The 12,108-nt window shown below is 39.7% G+C and overlaps 1 protein-coding gene across 1 annotated transcript; it reads left to right on the plus strand.

Moving 5' to 3' along the window:
* Positions 1-524: 524 nt before the first annotated feature.
* On the plus strand, positions 525-2,153 carry LOC130716182 (uncharacterized). The gene has a single exon (XM_057566387.1). It carries the CDS (start codon positions 640-642, stop codon positions 2,014-2,016), a length of 1,377 nt encoding a protein of 458 aa, XP_057422370.1. The 5' UTR covers positions 525-639; the 3' UTR covers positions 2,017-2,153.
* The last annotated feature ends 9,955 nt before the right edge of the window (positions 2,154-12,108 follow it).

A 12,108-nucleotide genomic window follows, 5' to 3' on the forward strand; every position in this document is an offset into this window, starting at 1 on the left:
TTCAAGTGGTGACAGCTATGTAATGTTTGCTTTAATGTATGGGTAACTGTGTTTGAATATGTACCATTCAATTCGAATCTTGTCCTTTTCCGATAACTTATTTCAAATCCACCAGTGGTGTCAAGTCTGTAGTGTCTGCTTTAATAATTTGCCCGTGGTGTTAGGTTAGTAGTGTTTGGCTTTTATGATTCTCGGGTAACTGTGTTTGAATTTGTGCCACTCAATTCGAATCTTGTCCTTTTCCGATAATTAACTCTGGTTGATAACTTATTTCAAATCCACCAGTGGTGTCAAGTCTGTAGTATTTGCTTTAATAATTTGCCCGTGGTGTTAGGTCAGTAGTGTTTGGCTTTTATGATTCTCGGGTAACTGTGTTTGAATATGTGTCACTCAATTCGAATCTTGTCCTTTTCCGATAATTAACTCTGGTTGATAACTTATTTCAAATCCACCAGTGGTGTCAAGTCTGTAGTATTTGCTTTAATAATTTGCCCGTGGTGTTAGGTCAATAGTGTTTGGCTTTTATGATTCTCGGGTAACTGTGTTTGAATATGTGCCACTCAATTCGAATCTTGTCCTTTTCCGATAATTAACTCTGGTTGATAACTTATTTCAAATCCGGCACTCAACCACCATTCAATGTACCTACTTATATGGACTCATAGCTCCATTGATGTACCAATATCCCAAATCTCTTCCAATCTACTTCAAATTTCACAAAAAATGGATCCATCTGAGTGTCCTTTTGATCTTGCAGCATACATTCAAAATAGTCAAATTGAAGAAGCTTATGTACTCAACCGATTTAGAGAGCGTCGAAGAAAAATTCGAGAAGATGCTGCACCTCGTAGTAGAAAATATCTCGGTAGAGATCATACAGCGGCAAACCAGATGCTAATTGGCGACTACTTTGCCAATGAGCCTACATATGACGATGCAATGTTTCGTCGTCGGTACCGGATGCAAAAGCATCTTTTCCTTCGAATCGTTGATGACCTTTCAAGTAGTGATAACTACTTCACCCAACGCGTTGATGCAGCCAATAAACAAGGTATATCACCCTTAGCAAAATGTACCACAGCAATGCGAATGTTAGCATATGGTGTGGCAGCAGACGCGGTCGATGAGTACATCAAAATTGGAGGTACTACAGCATTGGAGTGTTTACGTAGATTCTGTAAAGGAATCATACGATTGTATGAGCAACAGTACCTGAGAGCACCAACCCAAGAAGACCTGCAAAGGATATTACATGCTAATGACATGCGGGGGTTCCCAGGCATGATCGGGAGTATTGACTGCATGCACTGGGAGTGGAAAAATTGTCCTAAAGCATGGGAAGGTCAATTTACTAGAGGGGATAAGGGAACCACAACAGTTATTCTTGAAGCAGTTGCAACTTATGACCTATGGATCTGGCATGCCTTTTTTGGATGTCCTGGAACGTTGAACGACATAAACGTTCTAGATCGGTCACCAGTGTTTGATGACGTGGAACAGGGAAAGACTCCAGCCGTGAATTTCGTTGTGAATCAACGTCCCTATAATATGGCATACTATCTAGCCGATGGTATCTATCCTTCTTATCCAACTTTCGTCAAAACGATTAGACTTCCTCAAAGTGAACCCGATAAGTTATTTGCAAAAGTTCAGGAGGGATGTCGGAAGGACATCGAACGTGCATTTGGAGTTCTTCAAGCTCGTTTTAAAATCATCCGTGAACCAGCTCGCTTGTGGGACATAGATGACTTGAGTATCATTATGAGGTCATGCATCATATTACATAATATGATTGTCGAGGATGAACGAGATACATATGCTCAACGTTGGACCGATTTTGAGCAATCTGGGGAAGGTGGATCTAGTACACAGCAACCATACTCGACCGAGGTTTTACCCGCTTTTGCAAATCATGTGCGTGCTAGATCCGAGTTGCGTGATTCAAATGTTCATCATGAACTGCAAGCAGATCTAGTGAAGCACATCTGGGCAAAGTTTGGAATGTCTCAGGATTGAAGATGATTTGTATCGTACTATTTACGTTATTTGTGTGTTGTGTGCTTAGTTTTTCCTTGTCTTGCATTTTAAGATATTGTGTGCTTAGTTTGTTGTCTTGCATTTTATTTTAAGAAAATAAAATAAATTCTTGTATGCTTAGTTTGTTGTCTTGCGTTTTAAGTTAAGAAAAAAAAAATTATAGTCTATATTTTAAAAAAAAAGTCTATATTTAAAAAAAATAAAATCGTTAAGTGTTTATTGTTTTAATTTAATTTAAATCGATAATTGTAATTTTATGTAATTATAAAAACAAAAATATAAAATTAAATAAAAATGTGAAATAAAAAAGTGGTGGGGTAGGGTGAGTGGTGAGTGGTGGGGTAGGGTGTTGAGAGTTAAACAAAACCATTGGAGTGGGTAATTGTTGAAAGTTTGTTGAATTGGAGAGAGAAGATGATGTGGAGTGTTGGGAAGAGAAAAAGTGGGGTAGAAAAGGGTTAAACAAAACATTTTTTGTTTAACCATTGTGGATGGTCTAAGTTATTTTTAATTGTCTTATTGTACTACACTACTTATGAACAAACCATCATTGTAAGGTGATAAGTGAAAATAGCATGAAAAAGATACATATGTCCTAGAGATATAACATCACGAATTATATATCTCATTTAGCTCACTTCTCTTTCTATCTCTATCGGTGTAAGCGTAATTGAGATGTCAATTAAGATTTATTATTATTTCCTAACCAGTTACTTTCCAAATTTTTCTTCTTTTGTTTCCCGTGTCAGAAAAAGTTAGTCAAGTTGTCCATGTGACCAAAAGTAATTTGGATACTTTGATGGTTGCCTATATAATAAATTCACAAGATTTATTTTTATTATTTTTCCAAAATTAAATTTCATGTTCATTTTTACCTTGGTCATATTTCCATTTCTCATATTGATGATAAAAAATCAATGATTTAAATAAGGGTTAACCATCATATTAGTCCATGTATTTGTGTTGCCGTTTGACCCAGGTCCCTCCCCAGAAAAATTATTGGAAAAGATAATCTTCTATGTAAAACGTTTGGAGCAAATCCTTGCCGGAGCCCGGAGTTCCGGCGAGTCATGAAGTGTCACGCTGACGGGGATAAAAATGCTGTGGATTTTAAAAATAAATTACACATCAGAAAATTAAATTAAATTAAATTAATAAAATTAAAAATCCAAATTACCCCAAATTAATTAATTAAAATTAAACTTATTAAGTAAAATATTAAAAATCCATATTTCATTGGTTTCTGGATAGGGGAAAGGGTGTTGGTCACTGGTGAAGTCTTCAAAGGAGGTGAAATTAGGTCCTGGGATGGAGGAATGATGATAGAAGAGGATGAAGGTTTTTGTGTGAAAGGGAAAAAATGGGAGGAAGAAGTTGTTCTCTCTATTGTTTCGGCCCTCTTTATAGAGATATGGAGGATAGCAGAAAAAACTTTCTCACTTTCCTCTTCTGTTTTGATTTTCTCCGTTCATATGCAACATCTGCCCATATCTTCTTAATTTAGTACTCCACATTACTTACTTTTTGTCATTTTATGAGTTTCAAAACTACCAAAGTACATCACACTACCTGCGTGTCTCTTCTTTTTCATTTTCTTGGTTTTCCTTTTTATTTGTTGTTGATGATGTGATCAATTTCTCTCTCTCGACCTGAGTGTCAGGTTCCGTTTGAAGATGGTGGAGTTGATCAACATCAGCTCTTTGATGTGACAGTGGGTTTGGTTGCGCCGTCCTTGGATGCCTCTGTTCCTGATGTTTCTCTTCCTCGTAGGAGAGGGCGTCTAAAAAAGCTCAAGCGAAGCCGTAAGCCCCGTCATGTGCCCTTAACGACTTGTGTGGGTTCGGCTGCGGTTGATGTGGGATCCTGCCTTCGGTTTGTCCTGCTCCGCTGGATCCAGGGAGCACTGCAGGTGGTCGTTACTGGACGCAAGCCACGAAGGCGTGAATGGTGGGCCAGCTTGTGGGTTGTACTTTTGACGGTGGGGATGAGGCGGTTATCCGCGGCCTAGCACAGGAAATGAAGGAGTGGTGGCCGCCCTGAGTGATGATATTGGTCTTGGTGTTGTCTTTGGTTTTAGTTTAAGTCTCTAGTGTGCTTCCGTTGGTTTTTCTGATCTCTTTTGTTCAGGGAGGTTATTTTGTTCAGATTTCTTATGGGGGTTAAGCGTTTGTGTATTTCTATGGATGGTTGAGGACTTTTGTTTTTGTTATCCTCACTATCTTATTATCGAGCTTAACCTCTTCCTTCTTTACGATAATTAATATAATTGATCTTTCAAAACAAAAATTTGCAAGACCAAGAAGAACCCAAACCAAACAACCACCAGAGAAAGAGGTTGAAGGCTCTGTAACGGTGCGAGGATGAAGAGAAGAGATTGAGGGCTCTGTAAATTTAGATTTGTGTTTCAACTACAGGTGGAGTGGGATTGTGTTGCTTGCATCCTGTAGATGCGTCTACGTGCTCCGTCTCCTCACCCCAAGTTCCTTCCATGCCAGGGATTTTATTGTTGAGGATGGTGGGTTGTAGAACGTGGGTTTCCATTGTTCATGTGTTTGTGACAATAATGAAGAAGAAGAATGAAATATGATGTACAGATGATGATAATTTTTGACAGAATTGAAACAAGAATTCGGAGAATTAGGGAAATCAGGGTTTATAAAAAAAATTGGGATTTTTAATTTTTTACTTAATACATTTAATTTTAATTAATTAACTTAGGGGTAATTTGGGTATTTAATTTAATTTTCTGACGTGTAATTTATTTTTAAAATCCACATAAGTATTTTTATCCCAGTCAACGTGACACTTCATCACTCGCTAGAGCTCCGAGCTCCGGCAAAGACTTGCTCCAAACGTTTTACAAAGAAGAGGACATTTTCCAATAATTTTTCCAGGGAGGGACTTAGGTCAGACGGCGACACAAAGACATGGACTAATATGATGGTTAACCCTTTAAATTAAAACACTTAAAAAGATAAAGAAAAACTCAAATATTAAGATGAAAATGTTGTTGAGGATGTTATTTTTATCTCATGATTTCAACCTCTTATTACATATCAACAATCCTAGAGAGATTGAATTATTATTTTGAATTATAAAATCAGCCTCAATTTAACTTTTATTTTCCCTTACTTTTTATCAAATATTTACTGGGTGGAGAATAGCAACTGCACTTTCCATGTAAGCAAACCAAAGAATAAGGCGCTAAGCAATATAGATAACCACAGTCTTTAACAGAGTTGCACTTGAGCAATGCATTGACTTGTACCTTAAAACCTGCAAAATTTATTCCCCTTGACAAAATTTTAAAATGTGAGAGCAAATACTCATTGCACACAGTCTTACATAGCATCAACCGAGCTAAGTAATGTATATAGAATATTTTAGTTTGGCTAGGCTATTTGTATGAGAAACAAACAATAGATAAGAATACCTAGTTCAGATGTCATGATAAATAAAATTGTGAAGCAAAGAAACAAAAATGAAACTCTTGCCATCGTACGTTTGTGAATAGAGTAATTTTGAGAATTAATATATTTGGCTAGCTAGATTACAAAGTTGAGTTTAACCAAGCTATATTTATAATGAAGATAACTTTAACTTTAATGATAATTTACGCTAATAAGCAGGACAAAACAAGGAAAAAATAATAAAGGGACAAGATTTAATATTCAACAAAGCCATCATTGATTGATTATATGGTGTACTGAAAAAAATTAGGGTGGGGGAGAAATATCATTCTGTTAATATTTTTTTCCATTTGGGGATGGAGAAAAAGGATGATGCACCGACCGTCAACCAATAGATTTTAAGGATGTGTCACGTCATTTAATGAAATTAAATAAAAAGAGATTTTCTCACATCCTTGAAATCTGATTGGTTGACAATGTAAAAAGACTTTACACCGTCAGTGCATAGAAATTAAACTCAATTATTTTGTATAGTAGTAATATTATAATTAAGTTTTAAAATTTATTAATGATAATTTTAAAATAGTGACTTAAAAATAGATAATTTTTTATTTTGAATTAATTTATTCATATGCTTTAAATTATTAAAATTTATGATAAAATTAGAAAAAGTTATTGGATAAAAGATTAATTATGACCAAAGTTAAATAATTTAAATTTATTTTATTTTATATTATTAACATATTTTTTTATAGGTATCAAATATTAAAGTTACACTATCTCATAACGTAATTGTAAGTTAGTAACTTGACAAAAAAGGTTAGAAAAAAAACTTGACAAAAAAAGGCGATGCTCGAGATAATATTATCTTTTATGACTTTATCTTTTATAGAAATGAAATTAAAAACATTAATTTTGTTCAATGCTGAACCAAATATAGAAAACTATGCAAAATATCACAATAGAGTTAATTGAAATATGAAAGTGGCTTGATATCTCAAACTGATCATAAATGTGAAAATATTACTATAGGCTTATATTACTAAAAAATATCCGATAATCATAAAAAAAACTATACACTAAAATTTTAAATTAACTAAAAAAAACTAAAACAATGTTTCTTCTCATAATTCGTATTTTTAACACACTCTTTGATTAAGGTCTATCAGTTTTATCCTTTTTAAACTGTCATCCAATTGAACTCTGGCAAATAAAAAAATTGTTTTGACTAAAACTTAAAATGAAACGAAAGTAATAATTTATCTTGCGTGGCATGTTGTAATTAATTATAAGTGTAAAACTGTTTTACACTAACACTACATATATATCTACTAAACTCTTAATAAATTTTTTGTTCCTTTTTGGTTACAAAATTGTTTGTTCTTTGTGTTAAATTTATACTTCATAAAATTTATAGCAATCATATTATATGAATATTGTTTAAAAAAATAATTATATGAATATTAACTTATTTTCATCTTAGTACCTCTTTTTTCATTATTAGTGTATTATATATAAATATAAATTAATTGTCAAAATTGTTAGACCTAAAATTACCTTTTTCTTCTAAAAAATAAAAATCCTAATACACCAAAATAAAAAATTGTCCCTTATCATGTGTTATATTTTACTTTGTATTTTTTTTTCTAGTACTTGGGTTGGGTTATATGTAGTTATTCTTTTTTATTTTCATGAAACAAATGTTTACTCCTAAATTATGGGTTGTTAATTGAGCGATAGAGACATAGAGTAGTTTGGTCAAGAACTTATAAGAGGTACTTTTGAATTGAAAATGATAACAATCAATAAGTTTTACTGTTCAGGATTTCTTTCTATCTTCTCAATTCTAGGTGGTTATTACTTAGCAGAGCCTTGTCGTTGCTGGTGTTGGACTGGGCGAGGCCCCAGGGTCCCTCGCCCAGGGGCGCTAGCCCAGGGCGACGCACAGGCCAGAGACTTGGGCTTGTCCCGGAGGCCCAATTGGCCCATTAAGAGAAGTTAGGGGCACTAAGCCCAACCCCAAATCTATAAATAGGGGACGGTTACCAATTGTAGGGGACTTTTTAGCTCATTTGAGAAATAACAAGATTGAAATTCAGTTACTTTCTCTCTCTAAACGGTTACACTCTTGATTCTCTCTAGAATTCTCACATCACGATCCTTGCACTCTAGGTACTATACCTCACTTCTATGTTCTTGGATAGAACATTTGGCGCCGTCTGTGGGGATCGGTAGATTTCGATTCCGGACTACGTGGATTGTGATTTGGTTGAGAGAAGTTTGATTTTCCGTGCAATTCTCTTCGGTTTTTAATTCTTTGGCTGAATTCTCGGTCCGCTACTAGATCCTGATGAAGCCGCATCGCCAAAGGCGCAACGAGGAACTGGAGCAGAGGCACGACTCTTCACCGCGCAGCGAAAGGATAGGGAGACCGCGCCGCGAAGAAGCGCGACAGGCGCTAGGTGGCGACTTAAGACTGCAAAATGATTGTCTGCAGTTGGAATTGGAGTATTATCGCCTCAGGCAGTGGAATGAAGAGGAGAAGGAGGCCGAAGCCGCTGTGAAAGTCAATCCATTCTCAGCTGCAGTGAGAGAGGTGACCATACCGGATGGTATGAGAAGCCTTGTGTTGGAAACGTACAATGGGCAAACCGATCCGAAGGATCATTTGCTTCGTTTCAATGTGAATATGGCGATGAGCGCGGTTTCTGACGCGGTAAAGTGCAGGATGCTTCCATCCACATTTCAGGGTGCGGAAATGGCCTGGTTTATGACCCTGCCTAAGGGATCCATAGCGAAGTTCCGTGACCTCTCGTCAAAATCCTCGTCCAATTCTCTACAAGCAAGGTTGAAGATCTGTTCGAAATTCGACAGAGAGAGCGAGAAACCTTGAAGCAATACATGGAGCGGTACAGTGCTGCGTCCGCGAAATTCGAGGAGTCAGAGCCTCGGACATGCGTGTGCGCTTTCAAAAATGGATTGTCTCCGGGAAAGCTAAACTGCGAGTTGAGTAGGAAACCAACGCCCGAGCAAGTGCCTACATCCTGGAAGAGGAGGACGACGCATTTAAGAGGAAACGTGTGAGGGCAGAAAAGGTAAGCAACCAAAGGAATGTGTCACTGGCGAGAGAGCGGATACATGATAAGGAAGCAAATAATATGCGAAAGTTTAAGGAGGTCGAGCAATTCGTTGAGAAATTCAAAGGAAAGCAACTCTGTTCGAGAAAAGAGAACATTGGGCGTCAACGCCCTCGGCAGACGACCGACCCTCGCCGACGACGGAAGCCGGAGAAGTGCTCGAATGAGGAGTTGACAAAGTTTCTCCAGGAAGAAGAGGTGACGCCAACAGGCGAAGATGGCAAATGCGAAATCGATTCCCGGCGAGAGGTAAAGGGCCGGTCAAAGTGGTGTGAATATCACAACTTGGAAGGCCATGACACCAGTGACTGTTTCATGTTGAAGAGCCAAGTTAGAAGGTTGATCAAGGCGAGGCGACCACGAGTAACAGATTGCGGACCAGACAGGAGCCAACAGGACAACCGACGACGAACGCCAATAGCAAGTAAGGGGGAGACGAGTGCGGCGAGGAGGAAAGGAGCTGAGGAAACTTTCAACGACGAAATTAGGACATCAATCGAAACAACCAACACAATCACAGAGGGCTTCAACAAGGGAGACAACACATCGACGGTGAGACGAAAGCGAGTGAAGGCGATAACATCGGTACAAGAGTATCCAGCTCCATTTGGGTGCCAGCACCCAGATATAGTGATATCGTCGGCAGATTTCAAGGGAATTGAAACGCACAAAGATGATCCGGTGGTAGTGATGTTAAGAATCAATGGTTTTAATGTACAGAGGGTGCTTTTGGACCAGGGCGGCTCTGCAGATATCATCTATGGAGATGCATTTGATCAGTTGGGGTTAACGGACAAGGATTTGATGTCGTATACAGGAAGCCTGGTAGGTTTCTCGGGGAAGCAGGTTCGGGTGCGTGGTTATGTGGATTTGGTCACGGTTTTCGGGGTTGGAGAGGACGCTGAGCTTCTACAGATAAGGTATCTGGTCTTGCAGGTTGTGGCGGTGTACAACGTCATTATAGGGCGGAACACGTTGAACCGCCTTTGCGCCGTGATATCAACAGCCCACTTGGCAGTAAAATATCCACTACTCTGCGGAAGGATAGGGAAAATAGCGGTAGATCAGCGTGGGGCGAAGGAATGCTACAACAACTGCCTTAGCTTGTATGGTAAGAAAAGAGTTAGCGATGGACACAGATGTCATGATATTAAGGTCGCTAAGGGCGGACGCGAGCATTTGGCTACGCGAAACCAGAACAACGCGAGTAGGAGAGAGCGGCGGGTCAGCGAAAACATAAATAGGTCAAGGAAAGAACGAAGTCAGGGCGAAGAATACCAAGAGGTAGGGTGGAACAGACCATTTACTTGTGCCATTGATGAGGGGCGTTGGGAGAACTGGGATATGGACGCAACCAGTAGGGGCATGCTGGCAATTGAACCCAGACTCACCGCTGAGCAGGAGGGGCGCCTAGATCAGTTGGTGGCAGACAACGTTGACCTTTTTAGCTGGGAGCAAAAGGAAGCAACTCCCTGGGGGTCGCCTGCATTCAACAAGCCTGCACAGTGGGCAAGAGGGAATGTGAAGGGAGAAGGTAACCAGTCACAGTGTCGTCAGGATAAGAGGAAGAATAAGAGGAAGTGCGAGAAACCAACAGAAGTTGAGAATGGGGGGCTGGCAAAGGCGGCCCGACACGCCGGGCGAGGGAAGGAGCAAGGAAAATTCCCTTTTTACTACAGGGTTGTCGAACAGGGCAACGGAACGAAGGATGAGGTGCTGGACGTGGTACTCTGATCAAGGGAATCGGCTGCGGAGCAAGGACACGACGAAGAAGCTAAAAGGCTAGGACAAAAATAAAGATGCACTCTTTTTCTCCATCACGGAAGTTTTTTAACGAGGCATCCCTCAAATGTAAAATCTTTTTACAAATCAAATATACAAGGATATTCTCAGCAATACTCCTAACGTTCAACTGAATTGAGACAGCATCTTGGTGGGAAAAATTCCCTGAAGGTGGCGATCCCAACACGACCTTGATGTCTGGGGATCGCTCCGGAAAGTCCGGCGCTGACCGTAGCCACCCGTTGGCGACGTGTGCGGATAAGCTTTTTATCCAAAGAACCTCCCCGAAATATAGGCGAGTCAAGTCTTCCCGAAACGCGGGCGAGCATTTTTAACTAGGCTAAAGCCTCGGGTAACCTAATGGCCATTTGGGTCCCGAGCAACGATAAGTCCTCGCCTAATAAGGCTGGCGGGGCCACACCTGATCTTACGGGAAATATGCGTGTGAATAAATCCTCAGTCCAAAACTGAGCGAAAGTCCTAGTTATACCCAGCACACTCTCAAGGTTATACACGCAAAACTCGGAATCAAGCATTGAAGACACGTGCTAAACGACGACGTAACGTAAGGCGAGACGCATGGCGGGTCGCCCGATCCACTCATTTATTTATTTATTCACTCACTCACTCGATTCGTTTATCCGTTCATTATTTATTTGCTCGCGCATTCACATTAACACACACTCGGAAACATTCAGAAAACAAAACTTTTTTATTCATGTCATTTGTGTTACACCTTAAAATGGGGGATTCTTCCTTTTAGCTTTACATTGTCGACGCATCTCTACCTTATCAAGCTCCAGACGATGCTGCTGGTACTCCAAGCGAACCAAGCTCTGGCGAACCTCCTGCTTCTCCTCTTCAGAAAACTCGGTCATGGCCTCGAGCGACGCCTCCACTGCACGAATCTCTGCATAGTTGTCCAACTCTCGCTGGAAAAGGTCTTGTAGTTCCTCCAAAAACTCGAAGAACCCTCGGAGCGTGGTGTCCAATTCTAGACTCAGTTTCATGCCTAGCAACTGATTGATCAGTTGATGGATGCTCGGACTCTTTAGGTGCCTCACGTTGAAGAATAAATCTTCCTCAAAGGCTTTGATCCTAAGCTCTCTAATGCAACTCTCAGAAGAAGCCATTGCAGTATTTGTTACTAGAAGCGGATGGTGTTGTGAAGACAGTTATGGAATCGCTGCTATTTATGCTCAAGTGCAGTCTCCAGAAGTTATTGCTGAAGCAGTTTCTCGAGGTGTTTCTTTAAAAACAATGCAAGTCATTAAATTTCCTGGCCGGTGGTAAACGATAATCCTCTGTTGAGATTGAGGAGCAAGGCATTTTGGGATTGGAAGATAGGATTATGTGGAAAGGTTGACTTGCACGACTCACAGTCCAAGGGTTTCCACAGTGTGTTACATATGCCTTACCCGAGCGAGGTCACCAGGGCTTACGATAGGCATGGCGTCGGCGGAGAAGGAAGACCTGAACTCAGTTGGAGTTGAAATTTTACAAAAAAAAAAAAAGGAAAAGAAACATAACGAGGCAACATGCAAAATGAGCCCGAAGTTTTCATTAAAATAGGATGTTGTTACATGATTGACTTAAAAACCCCCCATCTGGCGAAGATCAATTAGGGGATGGAGGTGTTGAACTTGGGTTTTGGCAAGAAAGAAACTGCGGCCGCGCTCGAAGACGGCGGCAGCAACGACATCTGTCCTCATCTTTTCTTCTAAGGCCTTCGCGTCAGACCG

This window comes from Lotus japonicus, chromosome 1 (assembly GCF_012489685.1).
Source record: "Lotus japonicus ecotype B-129 chromosome 1, LjGifu_v1.2".
In the NCBI taxonomy this organism is placed as follows: Eukaryota; Viridiplantae; Streptophyta; class Magnoliopsida; order Fabales; family Fabaceae; genus Lotus; species Lotus japonicus.

Coding starts and splice junctions, on each gene's coding strand:
- LOC130716182 (XM_057566387.1), top strand. CDS start 640: ATGTACCTACTTATATGGACTCATAGCTCCATTGATGTACCAATATCC.